General features: G+C 36.2%; 1 protein-coding gene across 3 annotated transcripts; it reads left to right on the top strand.

Annotated features, from left to right (window-relative positions):
• The first annotated feature begins 733 nt into the window (after positions 1 to 733).
• LOC103696875 lies at positions 734 to 18,021 on the top strand. 3 transcript variants are annotated; one of them, XM_008778599.4, is made up of 9 exons: positions 734 to 865; positions 5,588 to 5,905; positions 6,031 to 6,167; positions 7,407 to 7,520; positions 7,805 to 7,873; positions 11,910 to 12,051; positions 13,902 to 14,062; positions 14,144 to 14,273; positions 16,343 to 18,021. In XM_008778599.4, the coding sequence occupies exons 1-9, from the start codon at positions 857 to 859 to the stop codon at positions 17,627 to 17,629; spliced, it is 2,367 nt and encodes a 788-aa protein (XP_008776821.1). In that variant the 5' UTR covers positions 734 to 856; the 3' UTR covers positions 17,630 to 18,021. The 3 variants fall into 3 exon arrangements, with proteins under 3 accessions (XP_008776821.1, XP_017696025.1, XP_008776822.1); XM_017840536.3 differs by having other exon boundaries at positions 737 to 865; positions 5,536 to 5,905; XM_008778600.4 differs by having other exon boundaries at positions 761 to 865; positions 5,496 to 5,905.
• The last annotated feature ends 3,764 nt before the right edge of the window (positions 18,022 to 21,785 follow it).

The raw sequence follows: 21,785 nt of genomic DNA, 5'->3' as shown, positions 1-21,785 counted from the left end.
TAGTATTTAGACAAAAAAAATATGATAAAAATATCTAAAACCAGACTTTAGATACCAGAAAAGATGACATCAAGAATATTTTGAGGAATATCTATTTGTGCCATTGATTCTTTTCATTAGTTTGAACCTTGATTCGGTATGTGCAAATCCGTCCTTGATTGATTTGGGATAGATCCTTTCTTGTTCTAGCCTTGTAGTTGAGCGTACGGGTCATTGTTTCAAGCTTTTAAACGAATCGTTCCATTTTTACCTATTTTTGAGAAAAAAAAAGCCTTTCTATGGGGACCAACCATAAATACTCAATTAATCCACCCACCAATATAAAAAACGACTAATCGGATGGCTCAGAGCCATCCCATCACGCCAAGAGGATTCGCCATCATGGTCCATAATTCTAATCGTACTCCGACACTTGCTGTAGAAAATGCGAACTTGAAAAGGCGCGCATAGATACTACTATGCGCCATGCACTGAACGCATCAAGATGACCCAGTAGCAATACGGACGGCAGATCTAGCAGTCGCATAAGATTCGTAGTATGGCATCGCGGAGGCGGGTCGCAACGGAATCCCCGTGCAAACGGGACGTCAACGACCGTCCGGATCCTCTACAAACTCGAATTTTATATGATTCTAAAATCCTACGACGTGGCAAGTTTCTGTGGTTTTTCCTCCAATGGCCCACACCCAATTCACTGTGGTGGAGAGCCGCACCGCGCCATGCCCGAGCCAGATGAGTTAACGGTTCCAAGAGAAATCTCTCTCTCTCTCTCTCTCTCCCCCTCTCCCTCTCTTAAAATCTCCACCTCGAAAGCAAACCCTATCCATTGTTCCTTCGCCCCTCTTCTCCTCTCCCGATGCGAAAGGTATCATTCCTCTCCCAATCCGATTAGGCTTTCTCTTCCCCCTCTCTCGATATCTAGGGTTTTCTTTTCTTTTCTTGTCGGTTATTTGAGTTTTCCTCCGGGAGGGCCGGTCTGTTGTTTGTTTTTGGTTGATTGGATTTGCTTCTATTCGTATGCTCAATCTTCGTTCAGTAAGTCGTTGATTTGATGGTTTTTGTGTGAAATTCGCTTCCAACTTCCTGATTTTGGTGCTGCTATTGTTCTAATTGATTTCTTTATTAATTTCTTTATGCTTTTCTGGTGATGAATTTCTTTATATATCTATTAAATAGAATAGATTTCTTTATGTTTTTTTTGATCTATTAAATAGGTTTCTTTTCGTTTCTTTGGTTTTTAATTAGGAGGTTTCTAATTGTGTGCAGTGAAGTAGGATTGATGGACAATGGGGCGATGTTAATTGTTTTTGTTATTTTGTTTCTTACGCTGCATTGCGTTGTGGCTTTTTTTTATCTTGTTGTTTTGCTGTTGCTTTTCACTGGATGGGATTGGAATAAGTGGGCATATGTTTATTTTGATCCGCTATATAGGTAGTCCTTTTCTTGTTTTTGTTTATTTTATTATTTTGCTGTTGCCCGATCTTTCTCCCAAGGGGAAAAAAGTGGTGTCTGGTATTTCAGATATTTCCTCTGCCCCCCATGAATTTATGGCAAAAGTAGTGCCTTCTATGCTGAAATTAACTAGTGAAGTTGAAAAAGTATTTCCATCATTATTTGTTGACACTTGAAAACTGATTCCTAAGACATGTTTTAGTGAGCCACTTTAGTCTCGCATCATGCTTTTCTTCCCATGAAGTATACTTCTGTGATGGTAAAGTAATGGTTGCATCCTACTGAGGTGTTGACGTGAACATCTTATATTGTTCCTAATTTGAACTTCCTAGGTCTCTTTAGAAGCCTTCCAAACTGGATTCCTAGGTCTGCACATTGAACTTCCTTATCTAACCTAAGCTTTGCTTAGGCTTTGTCTTGACCTAGCTTGTTCTTGCCAGATGTCCCCACATCTCAAGCTGGAGTTAGTTTGCTCCACGTGTTGGGTTGGGCAGGCTACCTGGAGTTTTGGACATCATCTTAGTAGTTAAGTTACCATTCTTTTGGCGTATGGAATTACCGTGAGAGTATAACTAAACGACAAGAGTTTAGTTTTTGATTGTAAGGTGATAAGAATTGATATTGGAGGAATTTCTTTGTAAATAGGATTAATAAGAAGAGTCATGCGGATCTAGATTGGTGGGTGACAAAGACATGCTGGTGTCTATGAGTTTTTTTTGGGTAACTAGATTAGGTCTTATAACATTTTCTTGGATCATTGATTGTATACCTACCATTGTCTACACTTCTTCACCACCGTCTTTTTATTTTTTCCCCTCATTAATGGTTGAAACAAAATTCACCATCTTTCTTTCTCATTCACTATCCTCTTTAACAAATTGATCCTAAGAGAAATCTTTGGATCTTATCCCAATTTGGATAGATTTGATACTTGCACAAATAAACATATATGGACAAGTAATCTGATGCAGCAGAAAAAAAAGGGGGGTCGATTTGATCGACGAGGTTATGTTTCGAATATCAGCATGCAAATAGAAGAAAATTGGATTGAAAAAATCTTTATTTGGTGAAAAATATTCTCTCAAAAATAATTTTATTAATATCTTACAAGCTCTCCTTACGATGTATTATGTGCATATTTATAGGACATGATATTCTATCCCTAGTTTGGACATTAAATCTGATACATAATCATATTTGAAAGAGGACTCAACAATAAGAAAACATACTAGAATTATTCTACTACAAATATGAAAATCTAGCAAAAATTTGATATCGTCCCGATTGAAAAAATTATAAGACGAACTACTGAAAACCTCTGAATCCAATATTTGCTTACTGCAATTTTTGCCCGCGAATCTGTTGGCTCCTTCGACACTTGGCATGGTCTAGTTGGTCATAGTATCTATTGGCTGCATCCTATACTGCATCATAATCTCTATTACTGAATCATTCACAATCCATATCATTATCCTTACATTTATTAGATAAATTTTTTATGTAGTTTTTTAGCCTCTTTAATTGACATGGATACAAGTTTAAAGTAATTTTTTAAGTACTTTATTAGATAAAATTTTTAAGTACTTTTTTTAGCCCCCGCTAATTGACATAGATACAAGTACTCTACTAGGATGATGCACGGTAAATGGTCAGGATAGCTCAATTGGTAGAGCAAAGGACGGAAAATCCTCATGTCGCTAGTTCAAATCCGGAATCATCTAAAAGAGTATCCATATTGAACCTAACATTCCAAATGTGCAAGTTTACTTTTTTACTATGATCATTTGATCTTGAAATAGCTCACGAAACAATCCAAAGCCATATTTCTGTACGCTATGCTTTTTTCAAGCATTATATCTGAAAGGCCATGCCATTTTTAACAAGGCAGCCGTACTAGAAGGTGCGGCAGGATCACCTCCTTTTTAGGGAGAGCTAATGCTTATGCATGTTGGGTTTTTTGGTTTGACACTACTTCACACCCAAAAAGAAGCAAGCTACGTAATTTTCCATAATAACCCAATCCTTTTTTGGTAAGACCCGGATAAAAACATGCTGCTGATGTGGGTAAATCTAAAGCATCAATGGTATTTATATCATTCATAGAGGCAGCTAATTCCCTCATTACAATTTTAGGAATAAAGTATAAAGTCTTGTAGATAATATTGATCTAATGAGACAATTCTTGAATGATCCAATTTTTTGCATAAGACAGTTTTTCGGGAGAGTTTTCTAGGGATTTTACTATATCTTTCTATTAATAATAATGATTGTTAGATTTAATTCTAGGAAGTATGTAGGGTGTTCTCATAACTTTTTCCTACAAAACTAGTTATTCTCTAACTTACTGTGCATAAAGAAGGAATTTTTTGTATCAAGAAAATGTTCAGGGAGTTACATTTTCAGTTGGAGTAATTGTAGGTAAGGGAACTGTCTTTATGTTTTTTTCTTAATGTCTCAATTTATGAGCTCTGTAAATGGAAATTTTGAAAATGAGAATTTATATGAAAAATGTGAGGTGTGGAAAATTTTGCTCAGGGAAGCAATGTCTCTCTTATAAGTTATTTTCTCTGTAAATGTTTTCCTTTATATGCTGTTGATATGAGGGTAAAGATGATACTGACAAAAGTTGATAATCCTTTTTAGAAGTTATTCATAAGTTATTGCTTGTTTTCTTTTTTGCTGGTCATCTTAGTAGAGCTTCTCTCACCCTGTCCTTTTGCTTGTTCTTTACTATGGGCTGTCCTGAATGTTCTTGCAAGAACCTTCTAATTTAGATGCTGCACCCACTCCATCAATTTGCTCTCTCCTGTTATAATCACGGATGCTTCCAGTATTTTAACATGCTCGTATTCGGCTAATTCAATTATTATTTTTCAAAACTTTGTTATGTTCTAATATAATCCAGTGAAATTGACACCGTTACTTTAGCTTGTTATATGATTTATTAATTACAACAATGTTTAATTCCAATCTCTCAGCTGTCTCATTTGTCGTCCAGCATTATGCAACTACCATATTGGAGATTCAATTGTGAAACTTTTGTAGATTTGGTGTCCATATCTTCAACTTTTATGCTTTTCTGGTGGAAATTAATGGGAGGTTTTGGTTTCTTCATTGTCGTTTGACTAGTTTGGCTATGCTGCCTGTTCTGGGTTTGTCCTTTTTATTGTAGTTGCTGTGAGGTATGCCATTTATTTGTAAAGTGCGTGTGTCTTGTGCTTGCTTGTGTTTTTTAAGCGCTAGTTCTGTAGTGTTTGCTTCTGCTGATTGCAGAAGTTAACTCTCATGGGTTGGTGGCTGGACATTGACTGATGGCCTTTTTTGCTGACTGCAGACCCTTATTTCTTGAATTGGTGTTTGGGCATTGATTGATGCCTTCTTTTTTCGGTTTTATGTTTCTGATTTGCCTCTTCACTTGCCTTCTTTTTGGCTTTTTTCCCCCAACTTTCCTGTTTGGCATGTGATCTTTTATCTGCAACGGTGCTATGTCAATCAAAAAATGATGGTCAATAGTCCTTTTATAGATGTTGTCACCACTGTCTCTGCTACATCAATTTGGCATCTAACCATAGAAGAGAAATGACACAGTGCCATAGAAAATTAATTGACAATGTCAAACTCTCAATTACTTGTATGATGAAATGTTTTGAATTGGTGCAGATTGATGTTGGAAAATTTCTTTCTGATTAAGTTTTCTAGGAATTTTTGTTCATTTTGGTTGCTTATAGTAAGGATCTTACAGAAACAAAATCAGAATACACCATTGAAAAATTAGTTTCTCACGAAGTCTTCAGATAGACTCCAGATTTACTTTCTTATTTCCAATTATAACAGACTCTATACCTTTTTTTATTTTGTTCCAATAAAGCCAAGATCCATGTACTCTTAGTTATGTACATTTATACTGTGGTACATAATGATACATAGAAAATTACATAGCCCTTGCAGTTGATTTGTATATTTTGATGTAGCTGCACTCCCTTATCAATGTTCCTTTGTTCCATTAAATAGTCAGAATGATTTAGTATATGCGTTCTATCAAGGTACTTTGTAACCATCTTAATGAAGAATTTGTTCGGGTAGAGATCAAGGATGCACTCAAACTGAAACAAATTGCTGGTGCGATCATATTCAGATGACCTGCAGAATGGCAGCTGGTCAACAAAAAAAGCGGCTAGCAAGTTCTAACCTGCACGAACAATATAGAGGAAAGAAGAAGAAAAAGCTGGACTCATCTGATTATGTGTTGAATTTGAGATCGCATATCGATCTAGAGTGGGATGACAATCTGAAGAGAGCTGTGGCAAAGAGGGAACAAGTTGGGATAACATGGATGGACATGGCACCTTTTGTTGATTCAGTTCCCAAATGTCATTCAGGTCTAGCTGATGTTTTATCTGTTCCTCAAGAAATTTTTTCTTTGGAAAATTTGACTGAGGTGCTTTCTTATGAGGTATGGGTGTGTGTATCTTTTTAGAGTATAATATATCCTTTTATTTGAATTTGTTTATTTTGGTCTTCTTAAATCTATTTCAACATTTGGTAGAGTTTATGATTATTTTTTTCAATTATTTTCAGGTTTGGGCAACATGTCTGTCAGAGTCAGAGAGAAAGCTTCTCACTCAGTTTCTTCCTAGTGGGACAGGTGCAGAACAAGCAGTTCATTCGCTGCTGAACGGGGAAAACCATCACTTTGGAAATCTTTACCTTAAATGGCAAGTAACACTTAAATAACTCTCAAAGGCTACTTTCAGTCTTTTTGTGTCAGCCTGTTGAGTCTTCACTTATTATGGTGAAGAATTTTTAGTGTTCTAGTTTACCAGTGTTTGAGGTAATTCTGTCATGTTAATAGCATATTTCTGGGGGATTGACAATCTGTTTGTGAAGATGCTATTACTAACTTTCACTTTATGTATCAATTTCAAAGTGAGATGCTATCAATTTGTGAAGATGCTATTACTAACTTTCACTTTATGTTTTAATTGCAAAGTTAATATTTAAGAAGCTGCAGAAAATTACATGAGAGAAAAAACTAAAAAGAGAATGCAAGTATGAAATTAATAAAAAACAATCAAAAAGTTCCCTTGGTGGAAAGAAATACCAACAACCAAATCCAGAAAAAGGCGGTTAAGAAGCAAGTAAAATCTTTGAGCAACTACTGGGGACATTACACAGGCAGGAAAGTCTACATTTGGTACATGTATAAGAATATTTGTCAACTCCTTGTAATAAACTGAAGGCTTTGGTTATTATTCCTCTATTTTGTATACAAAGACAATGGTCACAACTCACAAGAACTGCGTAATATTTTACCTTTAATCTTGGGTTCAACATGAATCTCTTTTTCTCTCATTTTTCTATATTATTAGTGAGTTCATGTGCTTGTCGCTTTTCACCTTAATGTTTCCTTTGTTAATTTTTTTTCTTTGATTATGTTGTAATGTTGTTTTATTTTGTTAAAATGCATCATTGTGAAGAAAGGATTTGTAAGAAGAGAGATATATTATGTTTCAAAAGCTATGGGTGATTTATAGGTGGAATTGATCAAATAATGGAAGGTTTATTTTCAATTTGAATATGTGAAATGTTAGAAAGATGTATATGCATAAGAAATTACTGCAGCATGTTGAAAGGATGGCTATATATGCATGTATTGGAATTTTGTGCTTTAGTTTTTGATATCTTACTCCCTATTAAAGCTCATGGGAAAATCTAATTTTTCTTTCTTTAATATCATACTTTCTTCCAGACATGCTCAAATGACAACTGCTGCCAAGGCATGCCATTTGGATCGCAACCTAATTATTTCTATCTTATTTTCTTTTTGTCTTGTGTACAACCTAATTTTTTTGATAGCTTATTTCCGTGAAGCTTCTTTTACTAAGATGCATTTGATCCTTAATGAAATTGACCATATACTGATTTGATTGAATGCATATGATATATCTTTACAGGTCCGCTTCACTTTGCTCTGGTAATCTTCATCCAGATGCTGTTGTTCGTACAAAGCAGCAATTCAGAGCCAATAGAAGGGCATACTATTATGAGATAAATAAGTATCATACCGGGTATGTCAAATATGTAAAATTTTATCGACTTTGTCTTCCTTGCTGTTCTCACAAATACTGCTGTTGAAGTAGTTGAAGGTGAGCCTTGGTACAGCGATATGGTTACTCCATTGTGACCTGGGTGTCATGGGTCGAAACATAAAAACAGCATCTTCGTGCGTTGGATAAGACTGTATATATCTGACCCTCCCCAGACCCCGCAGTGGCATGAATATCGTGCACTAGGCCACGCTTCACTACATTTGAAGTAGTTGCAGTACTCAATGAGATGCTTTTGGTGGCAGAATGCTCGAGGTTCTGAAAAAATGGAAGGAGAGATGGTTAACTTGCGAGGATCCAGAAAAGCTGTGGAGGTAGGTCTCTTCATCTCACCCTAGTGTGACTTTTTGTGAATATTAATGCCTGCAGTAGTCATCAAAATAGTTGTGTTGCATTAATGTCTATATTCGCATTGAAGTTTAAAGAATGCTATTATTTGCATGACACATTATATGCATAAAGAATTTTGTGCTTTTAGTACAATTTGCTTATTGATTGAAAGTATGTGCATGGCATATTTTTTAATATTTTTGGCTGCATGATTTATTTCCTTATACTCTTGACTATCTTTGATGTAACTAATGCAAGCTCTTACAATCTGACATCTGTAACTCTTGTAGTGGGCTTGGTTGGTTATTTGATGTTGGTTTGAATTTCTTGTGAGTGACTATCTGATTCGGTTTGCTTGATGATCCATGTGGTTTGCTTGCAATATTGTCCCTTTTCATCCTTGTAGCATGGTTTAACTTGGAAATGGGGAGCTGTACGGAACATGCTATATTTAGGTTTTGTTTGTCACCAATTTCTCTTGTTTCAAATCATAAAACAGCTAAATAACTTATAGTTATATCCTTTTATCATTCAATGTTACCTAAAAATGTTATATCAAGGTATCTTTAGGTTATAGGATGGTCAAGTTTGGTAAGGTGAGAAAAACACCTAAGATAGTTAACAAAAGAAAATGAGGATCAGTAAAACTGCCGTTAGTAGTTGGGAAAAGGCTGGATGGTTATTGATATGGTGACTTGGAGTAGGTAAGAGGAAACTTTGAGTAGGAGAAAATTTGTCATAAGATAGTTTTAATTCTAACATGTATGGAGTCAAAAGAACTTGGAGATGGAAATTTGAGCAGTTGAACTTGAATACATTGCTAGAGATGAGCTAGAAGATAATTGAAGTAGGTGAAAGGGACCTTTTTTGAAATGGAAAATGAAATACCTTGAACCAGATAGCTTTCCATTCTTGTGCTTTACGATTAACATATTGTGGAAAAGGATGCATATTGTGGAAAAGGATGCATTAAGTTTTGGGGAATTTTTGTACTGATTCTACTTTTTCTGCTCTTGTTCTTAAATAAGTGGAAAGCACATATTTGAAAAGATTATAGAGTGGCCGGTTTGTTGGGAGAAGTGCATAGATCTTAAAAGAGGTTCTAGTTGGGAGCAGCATTTTGAGTACTAAACCGTATCAGGCGGAACAGGGTGTACCTTACCAACATGGTTGGGCAATGGTACGTGTATAAGGGCTCGGTAGACCCTCATATTGACACATGGTATTATTTACTGTGCCAACTCCAACAATGCACTATGTGCCATTGGTATAGGGAGTGTAAAGTACCATATCGATAAGCTACTGATATAGGCTTGATACCGAGACACAAAACATGGGTTGAGAGGTTAGGAAAAAGTGAAATCGAGTTTTTTATTTTTTATTTTGATGGAAGATATGTTACCGATGAATGTCTTTGGTGTGTGAGCTTAATGTGAAAAAGGTTTACGACAATGCTAGGGCTTGTTTGGTATCATTGTTGTTTTTGTGTTTTTGTTTCCCTAGAAATTAGTGAAATTCTACATGGAGATTGATGTTGAAAATAGCACTTGTGTAAAACTTCCACTCTTCCTTGCTTTTATTTTCACTATTTTGGAAGCAATAAAATTTTTGCTACCAAATGATCTAAATACTTTACAAACAACTTAAAAAAACGAAATGGTATCATCAAGGTTCTTCATATAGATGCCAAAACCTGGACCGGTATTATCCTATTGTAAGGTTGGTATGCTCTGTATGGGGGTCGATTCCGTCCTATATACCACATACTGGTTCGGTACCATTATGGAACGATATAGTAAGGTTGGTATGCACTAGTATCGACTGGTACGACGAACCTTATTTTCATCATATTTGTTGGTCATACTAGTTCATTTTTGTTCTTGGATTTTTGAAAACGGAAATAGAAAACAAAAGCAATACCAAGTGAGACTTTAATTTCTAGAATTTTAGTGGGAGATGGATTTGAGTAGACGAAGAAATGCATCATGTTTTCATCATATCTCTTTTTTGTGAACTTTTTATATTTTATTTGGGAAATTAGCAATATGATTGTTGTTTCTGTCTCCCCTCTTCTTTTTTCTTCAGTTATGAGTATTCTTAGTGCCTTTTGTTTGCTTTGAGTGAAGGGGCCCTTGGTGGTATTGGTGTTGGGAGAGGAGATTTCAATAGTGTACATGTTAATTATGCAAATGGCTTCTAATTTATTTACAAAAATATTCTTTTTAAGCTTGTTCCTTTTTATGTAAGTCTCATTTAAATTTTGCAAAGGGTGAGCTTTGGTGCAACAATGAGGTTGTCTCATCGTGGCCTAGAGTTACAAATTTGAAACATGAAAATGACCTCTTTGTATACAGCGGTACGGTTGTATACAATTGACCTTTCCTATACCTTGCAATGGTGGCCCTGCACTGGCCATCCTTTTCTTCATATAACTTGAGCAGGTCAACCACATAAGGTGAGTCTACAAATAGTTCTCTCATATGGGTGGATGAGACTTGTGAGGTGTGTGGAGAGAATGTTCTAGGGTGCAATTTTGAGAAGATGTCTTTCTAGTATTTGGATTTGCTTCTGACTCTTGGGAAGCCTAGAGTGCATTATTGGAACCTGGTATAGTTGGTTGTCTAGAGAAAATGGCAGATGGCATAGAGGCTTGAAATTGATGTGAGTCATTCTTAATGGTCTCTAAAACAGGTTGGATCATGAGGTCAAGGGTGTTAGGAAGTTGGCTTTTAGGAGTAAAATTAGGGGATTTTAGGAAATTGTTATCGAGTGTGTGCGCATCTTGGAGGCATCTTTGAAGTCTATATTTTTGGTAACCTTGGGCTATTGCTAGAAAATAGAGAACCAGAAGTGCTGGATTATTGGTGCTATAGGAGAGGGAGGAGTTGTTGGGTGTTCTCTTTTTAGTAAGGAAAAAATTCTTTATGCTAAAGTTGAAAGGTGGAGAAACTTAGTCCTTCTATTGCATTTGTTAGGATTGTTAAGGGAGTGTTTTCTAGACAGGGGACATGGGAGGCTATTTAGAGTCTAAAGTTCCATGGATTTGTGAAATCCTTTATACCTTTTCTCCTTTGCTTCAAAGGATTGGAATAGTTTGCTCAGGGCTGCAATATTCCAATTTATCATCTCTGCCAACTTCGGTTTTCTTTAATGATGAACTTGGCCTTGCAATGGCTCAATGTACCATTATTAAAGTGTTCTACTTCAGGAAAACTAATGACCTATGATGGAACGAAGGCTCCACCTTGGTGAGCTAATGAAAATGCGCTAGTAAAGTTGCCCTTGTCATGCCTGGAAACCACTTAAGCTCACTTTGATGTATCTTATTAATGTTAGTGAATATGATTCAATTGGGTGGTCTTATGTCTTTTGAATGTTTTAAGCATGCCATTTGCATACTACTTGAAATGTCAGTTTAGTTAGTGCTTCAGGCCATGCATATGGTGCTATCCTTGCCAGATCTGTTGCCAGCAGTCCTGACTAGATAAATTGCTGATATCAATAATCCCTATTTAAGCACAATAATCTACATCTTACCGACCATGTTATCAGGATAGGATCTGATACAGTGAAGGATATTTTCAGAAATCAGCAACAATGCTTGTATCAGCAATCCTAAATTTATTTACATGTCTACAAAGAATATATAGTGCAAATGTCAAAATTGATGAAAAGGGAACATTACGTTGTTATTGTTGCTAAATAATGTTCACTCCTACTTTTGCAAGATATATTATAATGCTAAAAGTTCAGACATTGCATGGTTTATGACAGAAAAATATCTGATAAAATTGGTCAACCAAAATCACAATTTGCATAAACAAACTCAGCTTTCTGTCTACATTTTCCTCTGCATGTTAGTTTATATTTTATATTAAGTTGATACAATCATTTTGTGACCATGACTAGGTTGTTTTTCTCTGGAGTGGGTTACTTATTTAAATGCTCAAATTCCAAGAACTCTTTGCCAGTGCATTGCTACTTTATGCCACCTTTAAGTTGAACTATTTGGATTTGCAGGGAAGGATTTACGAAGCACAAGCAAGGAAGCTTAACAGTATCTGCAGAAAAGGCTAAAGTTCCCAATATAGCTAAGAAAGAAATCCCACATAAAGTCTGCATCTGTAATGGTGATACTGTTAAATATATGTCATATATTAAGGTCAGATGACTCCCATATCATACCTGTTGATTAGATTGTTTGCTGATTTTATTTTTTGATGCAAAATATATTTCTAATCACTTCAGGAACAACTTTTATAACTAGGATCTGGGATTATTTTGCATTCCAGTTGCTTGAATAGAGAACCGTTCTGCCCTGAAACTGTCGTGATAACTAGGATCTAGGGATTGTTTTATACTATTAGTAAGTTCAGACTTATGGATGATGAATAAATTACACACTCAATGGCATTTTCATTATGGAATTCGCACTCTGTGGCTTAAAGGCTGGGTCGTGTGGTCTTTCATGAAGAAGTGGAAAGCTTGCCCTTTTCTGTCTGTCCTGAAAGTTGAGAAAAGGTCTCTCGAGCCAGGTTTCTAAGATTCAAGTCTATGGGAAAGCTAGGATTAGGCTAAGAGGTGCTCGTACTTCCCTCCAAAGCACGAAGAAGAAACTGCCATCCAGTCGCAGACAAATATGAAAGACTGAACCTCTAAGACTATCACTCAAAGTTAGACTCAATTATACTGACAAAAGACTGTTTAGAATGCAATATGATTTTTCTAAGGAACTTGAGTTTGACATGGGTGATGCATTTGAATGGAGATGGATGACATCTTGAGCAGAGCCTCACGATGCTGCTCTGGAATTTGCTTTTAATAGTAGTGTAGATAATTCAGGTATTGAATTGCAATGAAATGAGTCTGTATAAGAAATCTTACAATTCTTTTGTTTCACAAACTCACTTCTTTTTGGTGAAAAATGAACACAAAAAACTATTTCAGCATCTGATCCTAAAAATTTTTCACATTATGGGCATAATATATTTCTTTGTGGTTTAAGGATCAAAAGTCAAGCCTTGACAATGCTAGAGCTTGCACTGATAATGGGCAATTTTGAAGAACATGGTGCTTTCCTAGGATAAAAATATTTTCATGGCGCTCTCGTTACTGTGCTGTTGTATATAGGGCCATTTAGTCCACATGTATATTCCTACTCCATTATATCTTATTTTGAGATGTTTGGTGACTGTATATGTCCATGATGCTTAAGCTGTAACCTTGTTTCATAATTTTAATTCTTGGAGCATTACTATTTCTGAAGAATACTGAATTTGAGGTGAGGTCATCACTATGTGATGCACATGCAATATCTCATAGAAGTACACCCTAGAGGCTATGGTTAAGAGTACTTAAGACCTTTGCCTTACTTTAAAAACATGGCACGGGATTTCACCTTTGGTTTTTCTTGACTTTTTTGGTTTCCAAATTTTCTTGCTTTGTTAGTGTTATGGTTGAAATTATATTTGTGCTGCATAGTAGTTTTGGTCCAAATTGGAACATTTAAGCGGATATTCAAACATTAGTCTAGGTCTTTGTTGGAAAATTCCAGATCCAAAATTTGTGATGGTAGCATAACCTGTTGATTTTGAAAGTAACTTAGTGCTCATTATATCATTTTAATATTTGAAATTGTACTGTTAATAATTAATGCTCTGACTTAGCCATGTATTGGTGTTGTACTAGTCTTTATATGTATAATGAGTTTAACATCTAAACATATATGAGCCTTCAAAGGCTTTCATCCCACTGCAAAGATGCAGCAATTGCTGGCTTCGGTACTGCTAAAGATCTATAGGGAAATTTCCAAACTCCATCCCCACCAAAAAAGAAAAATGAGAATTATCTGAATTATTGTTTGTAAAGAAATTGGCCTAGAAACAATAAATATCTTTCCATTAAATATCTCTATGATCTCCTAAATATCCTGCCATATCTTAGGAATTAATTTTGGATTATATTTGCAAAATTAGTTGCTTACATATTTTTGTTCCCTTTGGAACATTTCAGGTAAGCAAGACACAGCACCAACTGGTTAAAAATATAAAGTATTCTGGTGATGGCATTCAATCGAAGTCTCTCAACCGTGTATTGGGTGATATTAAGAGCTTTCATGTACAGCCATTTGAAACATATGAAGAGGAAGAAAAGAAAAGGTTGCATGAGCATTGGTTAGTAACTCTTCAACTAATTGGCAGTCAGTTTATGTATATGAATTTGAAATTCTGAAAAACTAACAACTGTTTAAACAGGTTGCAGGTGGCAAACAAAGATCTCCCAGCGGCTTTTGAGTTCCGTAGAAAAAAAACATTGCTGAGAGAGCAGTGGATGAAATCATTGGAACAGGAACTCATGGAAAAAAAGAAATTAGTAATGGATAAGGTATGCCTTTGCCCTGTTCTATTGTAAGAACTTCAACCCATACAGAAAATCAGTTTTTTCTGGAAATTATGTTTTAGTTTCAGAGAAACCCTTATTTCATCAATTAATTTGTAGTGCTCCATTTCACTATGAAGCTCTGCATTGGTATAGATTAGCGTGCATGTGTATGTTGCACAATAACTTGCATGTACAATATCACTTACATTGTTAACAGTAGAAGGAATGTTAGATATTCACAGGACATATTGGATGTTAATAGACATATATACAAACATACAACATAGCATACATAAGATGCATGTGTTTCTGTGCTTGCATGCATGTAAAATGTAACTAATATATATTATTTTTAAGTGGGTTTGGCATTATAACCCCAACATGGGGTTTGACTTGGTAAATGATCTCATATATTAGTTATATTCTGTTTGGCAAATTAAGTTTGCAGATGCACTGTGGATATAGTTTACAATTCCTCTTTGCCTTTTTCTGCTTGTTCCACCAGCATAGAGTCTGTTTATCGACCAAAGCCTATTAGCATCATCTCTGGGTGTTTTGTTATTTTGAGCGGTTCTTGAAGACACTTGAATGCACAGACCTTGCATTATATGCCTGGAAATATTTTTCATTTTTCTTCCTAACACGACTTGCATTGTCCATGAAACCATTTTTTTTGTATCCTTTCTCAAAGATTCCATCTATGTCCGTGGGTCTTCTCATTTTGTCTGACACATCCCCTCACATACCAAAATCCTAAACTTGAAGCCCTTATCATCTAAACTTATTTTCCATCACTTTAGACTCCATTGCTTTTTTCAAAAGGAAAATGCTATGCATCCCCCGGAAGCTCCCCAAAAGTCTGTAAACCCTTGTATTTTAGGAACTGCCAATGGAAAGGTTGGCATTTTGGCCCCAAATTGCATCCTAACCCCCTGTGCATGGAACCGGAAACCTGGTTTACATCATTTTTGAGAAATTCTTGGGGAAACATAGCGTCAGCCTTAATAAACTCTTTTTCATTACTTTATTCTTCCTAGTTTACCAGACCACTCTCTGAGCTTTCATGTCCCTTTAATGCAAATTTTTGTGTCTAATTTTTTGAAGTTTCTGCCAATACACCATTGCCAACCTTACTGCCAGTTTATTGTTCAGCCAAAAGAGCACTGGGATGCAGTGATCACACAGCTTGTCGTGATAATGCACACATGCTTGATAAGTGCTTGAATTGATTGATGTTTTTATTTTATTTTATTTTGATGGATTGCAGATACCCTAACAGATTTATTAAAAGATAAGAAGATAGGTTCAGGGGACCTTACTTATTGTAAGGGAGGGAAACATGACTACTTAGAAACACGCTTCCACACTTCAACAGAAGACAACATGTCCTTATTATTTCAAAACACAGACCAGTTTCTAAATAGGTAGATGCTTTCAGGATACACAGGGAAGAATAACTATTTCTTAAGAAAGTCCTGTTGATCTCCCTCTGAATGGTCTGACAGACTGCATGGTTAACTGATTCAGGCCAGCTTGATGACAATGTATATCAAGTCCTGATTAGCAGTTGTCTCACGCAATTGTATGAGAATTTTCTTTTAGTATAATTATATAATACTGCGGGAATGTCCTTAAAGAAAATTTCAACTCATTCTGCAGATTATGTGAGCTACTTTCCCCTTAGGGATACAAAAATTAGTTATAGGCCGGGCCAGTAATGGAGGAATTGCCGTAGTATAACGTAGAGATGAGGACCTTGGTGATACTGGATAAATTTTTTTCTTTATGATGAAAACTTGGAGATAGCTTGGCTCTTCCCGTTTCTGCATTCCTTGCTCTTTGTGATGAGGTTGTTTCCACTTGCTGATTTACTGCTGTCAGTGGGAGCACATGCATTGTGTTGTTCCCTCTTTTCTACTCTTTTCTTTTTCTGTTCTTCTCTCTCTTCCTCCACATCTTCTTTTATGTAATCTTCCTTTCACCTTTAGTTAAATTCTTTGAGGTTAATTAAAAAAAAAAGAAAAAAAAAGAAGGTTGGCGATGCTTATCATTGGTGCTGTTTGATGGATCAGGATAAGAAGATGGAAAATCTGGAGACCTCACCTCAGGAATCTGTAGACAACGGTGATTATGAACATCAGCACAGCCCAGATATGACAGATCAAGAACATGTTGATTCCCCACATAATTCCTCATTTGACCATCATCTAGAATGTATTCCTTCACTCAACAGTCATCTGGATCCAAGCCCAATGGAGTCTAGCCCAGTCTCTGTGAATGAAGAAGCAGTAGGACAAGACATATTAAAACTTGTGGAAAATTCCCCTTCTCTTTCGCAGTCATTAGAAAAACAGAATCCCTCTGCCGAGGATGTTACACGAGCAAAGGCTTCTTCTTCATCTGCTAAAGACTTGTGGCAGACAGAAAGCGTTCATGATCCTTACTACCAGACTACTCCGGAGAGCCATGAGTACATGTCTGCCGGTGAGCTATCTCTTAGGCAACCTCAATTTACTGAAGAACACCCAACCGATGTGATTGATTTAGAGAGAAACATAACAGAACCAGAAGCTGGAGCCGCTGTTGCCTCAACCTTTCATGTGGACGGTGGGGCATCGTTCTTCTGCTCCTATGCAAACCAAGACCGCAATGAGCTGCTTCCCAACTTTTCAAAGGGACCAGGAATGCTATCATCTTATCCACATGAACAGATGAATGGCGTGAAACAGCCTGGATTGCAGTTTTTGATGGCCAATGACAGCCTGCCAGAACCTGGGCAGTTCTCCCACCAATTCCATGAGCAACAGAAGCTTCTGGGGCAGAGGGAGGTTAGAGAGAAGGACCTTTACATGAATCAGATAATGAACAAAAATGTCTACTGCAGTGGCAGATATCCAAGCCAAGGGCACTTTTCATCAGTTGATCAGCAGAGTTTTTCAGCTCTCCAGTCCTCTGTAAATGGTGGGTCCATGGGCTACAATTGGTTTCCTGGTGAGCGTCAAGCTTATAATAATTGGTCTGGAGCCGAGTCTTCAAGCAGCCAAGATCGGTGCTTGCTTGATGGTAGCAATGCAGATGGAAGCCTGTTTAGTGTTTTCTCTAACAAGATTTCGTCATGCTCGCCATATGACACTGCAAGTTCAGAACAGTACATCCAAGCAAGGAACTATACCAGTGGGGGTATTGCTACAGCCGAAAATATTTATAGGTATGCCCAGCATCAACTCGACAATTTAAGCAGCCAAGAAGCAACTACTGCTCCTTCCATGACCAATATGTCATGGATGAACTTCCCGTGTCAGAATCCTGGACTGCATGATTCTACAGGAAAACCATTTCTGAGGCCTTGGAACCGGTAGCACCTTTAGCAATATCGCAGAAGATTTGGCCACTTTTATGGCAAGTATTGCTTCGAGTTGGAAAGAGCCTCATGTGCAGAATGCACGAAGTTGGCTTCCCAGATCAGTTGACTTGTAGCTTTGGATGGCGGATAGCTGCTTGGTAAGCTAAATGGCAAACATGAAGTTTGATGTTCTGTGCATATATATATATATATTTATACCTTATATATATGGCATAGAAGAGGGTTTAAGATGCCTAGGTTTAAGATATGTTTTGTTTAACTGGTAATTTTGGTACTTTGGTTCAACTTTTTTTGATTTTTCATTGTTGAAGGGCATATTTTTTTATGTTTAGGGGGCATGGATTCCCCTGCAAAATAAAAAATTTTGATTCACATACTAGGTTAAAAACGTTTTTGTTCATTCTTCTTTGATGTCAAGGAAACATGTTAAGAGCAAGCAGATTGGAGTTAAATGGTGAGCAGATCAGAACTTCCAACTGCCAGACCATCATGTTTCATTCAACTGTGATGTGTTGTGATTTGTGTTTGAGGTTAAGAAGCCTGTTCTGCAAGAAGGTTATTCTAAGTCACAAGGAGACCTTTCAATTCTTATTCCTGTAGGGGGATGTTATGCACACCCAGAAAGCTTATATGTGAAATGTTTTGCATGGGAGGTTCCTGAACCTGTATCTGATTCAGATTTCCCTCTTGCCGATCATGTCAAATACGTCAACCCCAGTTTATTGTTGTTAATGTTACAATCATATATTTTTTAGCTTGCCCTTGGAAAAGTATAATTGAGTAGAAGATACTGAGAATAAACAGCTAGGGATCTTTTTCACTGGATTCATATTAAAAAAGAGAGAGAGAAAAAAAATTACTTTACCTATTCAAAAGAGCATGAATACAGTAACAGTATAGAACTAACATTAAAAGGAAAAGCTTGCCATTAGATAATCAGCACCGTCACCAAAATTGTAAAAAATAAAGTATTATTCTATGTGCAAGCATGTCCAGTCGGGTTGAGTGTAAATATGTAAAAATTCATATCTGACCTTATCGGATGTTAGGTCCTAATCTGGGACCCAAATTGATCTCACCCTTTTGAAATAGGTTACATCTAGCCAGGGTGAGGCATGGGCTGCATCCATACACATCCGACCCACATGCATCCTTCTTTTATTTTTTTGGTAAATCGGATGATTTAAATTAATCAAAAATTGATACATTTATACCAATTAGAAAATAAAATATTAAAGAACCGTGCAGTAAGATCAGCTGAGGAAATCTATAATGTAGATCTCTTATGGTTCACCATGTAATAGCACCTGTAAATATGTGTAACTTCAAAAGATAGCAATGAATGCATTATTTGCCATTGTGCAAAAATGGATGGAGACTTCTATCAACATAAGATGGATTAGAAAGCCATCTGATAATTATCATCGAGTCTCCCTTTAGACAAATTTGTGAAGCCTTTGACTTGTACATAGCATAATTTAGTTCTTTGTAGGTTGCATGCAATTCGGCCGTTCAAACTGAGGTATCAAAAATCCTACACCACCTGTTACTATTAGTGTATCACTAGCATATCGGAAGCCAGCTTTAAAGCACCTCTATTTAGTATACTATCATTAAAATTGATCTTGATATTATTTGAGAGGATATAATATCTACATGAGGAGAGCCCCAAATTTTTTCTACTATCAAGAGTCTCCCTGCAATAGTCACCTAAAGAAGCTCATGAGACGGAATGGAGACTTCTAGAAGAATTAATCTAGAACTCTGTCTAAATTTTGAAAAATGCGATCATTTCTTGCTAACCAGATACTATAAGTAATGTAATACATCAAAATTTCTTCATCCTTTTAATCATTGTTAAAAAAAATCTTTTTCTAATAGTACGTAGAAAGTCATCCAAACAAAGAGACAAAATAATAGATAAATTTTGAAGTGAAGCTTGCTTCCGTACTTGTGATGCAAAATTTGAAGTGAAGCTTGCCGCCATACACGAGATGCTACTTTGCATGGAAGAACCACATGGGTACAGGCTCCTCAACATTCGGGCATATATCACAATGACTCAGAATATGACAACCATGCTGATATAGTACAACTCTACATGGTAACTAATGCTGTGCTAATTTCCATAGAAACAATGCGATCTTGGGATGGACTCCAAACCTCTAGGCCCAATCAATATTCTGAACAGTTGGGGTTTGCATAGAAAAATCTACCAAGATCAGATACCTTGATAGTCAAGCTAGAAGATGAACCCCAACCTATAGCATGTCACCACTTGGCATAGGAATCAACAGAACTTTATCCATTAACTTTTATGAGAATACTTGGGAAATATGCAGTAATTCTATTTCCTTTCGTCAAAAAATTTCGGATATTCAACTATAGTGCCTCGTAGTGCCAAAATAGCAACAAAAGTCGGCCATATAATAAAGGTATAGATGATGACCATGGATCCTAGAGCATATTAATAGATATATCATCACCAACACACCATTTAATGTTAGAATAAATAACTGGAGCATAGGAACAAATCTTCTTTCAAACTAGAGAGGCACTCTATAAATAAGTCGGTTAAGACGACAATGACCAAGAACAATATTTTGCCCGTATAAAAGAACTCCAAAAACCATCTTGCATCAATAGCTATAAGGGCAAGTTTAGCTATGAGGGCCTTACTTCCAGCAATTAAAGAAGGAATATCTAAGCCTCTATCCCGAATAGATTGACATACAGAATCCCAAGAAATTAGATGCATTTGTTTAGAATTATCATCATAGCCCCAAATAAAAATTCTGATAATGCTCTCTAACTTTGAAAGTACTCTCCTCAGATAATAGTATTAGACATTAAATAAATAGAAAAAGTAAAGGGCACTGATTTGATAACAATAATTTTACCTATCATAAATAGGGCTCTCCACTTCTATCCCTCCAATCGACTAAAGAATTGCCGTATCATACCAATACAATTAGATATAGACAACCTTTTACCAGAAATGGAAACTTCCAAATATTTTCATGTACCATCGGACTCCTTAATATGAAGATGATTTTTTTTATACGCTATATGATAAGAGTATTAACATTTAGACTAAACTTCACCATAGATTTTTCAAGATTTACTCTCTATCTAGAAATTCTGTAATAATTATTTAGAATCGTAGACAAGGCTCTTGCATTAGATAGGGTAATCCTAGTAAAAAATATACCATCGTGTGCAAACAAAAGGTAAGAGATAGGTACCTGAATTTGGCCAAGCTTTTACACAGGTAATGAATTATTCTACACAAATAATAAATAGATGGGGTGATAAAGGATAGCCTTGTCTCACACCAATAGTAGAGTGAAAAGTCTCATAACCTATTAATCAAAATAGAAAAGGAGGGAAGTGCAATACAACCTCGAATACAATTAATCCAAGCCTCATGAAAACCCAATTGATGAAGAGAAAAGAATAGAAAATCCTATTGAATTCTATCGTATGCTTGTTCCATATCAAGTTTAATCGCCATATAGGTGTGTCTAACTAGAGCTCGCTGTAAATCATACATTATCTCCTAGGACATTATCAGAAATACTCATACCTTTAATAAATACATCATGCTTTTTATTTATCAAAGGATGTAGCACATGTTGCATTCTATTAGCCCTCAGTCTAGCAATAATTTATATACTCTGGTACATAAACTGATTGAGCGATAATGAGATAGAAGTGATGTATCTGACCTCTTAGGGATTAAAGTAATGAAAGCGTACTTCCATGATGCAGGCGTAGAACATGAAGTACAAAATTTGTTTCACATACATCTATAGGAATGATCAGCCAAAAGAATTTGAAGGACAATAATAAGAAACCATCAGGGCCAGAAGCTTTATCGCCTATCATAGATCGTAATGTGGCTTCAATCTCAACATTTGAAAGTGCTTTAAGCAACTTCTCATTGTCAGACTTAGATAAAATAACGTCAAAGGGGTGAACAAAGAATGGATCTATATCCTCCTCATCCATCCTCCACCTAGTACTAAAAAAGCTGAACAATTCATTTCTAATAGCAGCATCGTCCTCAATAGCTAGTTTATTCTTGATTTTTGTCTCCACATAGTCTCTTGTTGGCACAAAAGAGAATGGGGTTGAGCAAGACCGAACCG

Source organism: Phoenix dactylifera, chromosome 10 (genome assembly GCF_009389715.1).
Source record: "Phoenix dactylifera cultivar Barhee BC4 chromosome 10, palm_55x_up_171113_PBpolish2nd_filt_p, whole genome shotgun sequence".
Taxonomy (NCBI): Eukaryota; Viridiplantae; Streptophyta; class Magnoliopsida; order Arecales; family Arecaceae; genus Phoenix; species Phoenix dactylifera.
This window is presented reverse-complemented; position numbering and strand designations above follow the sequence as displayed.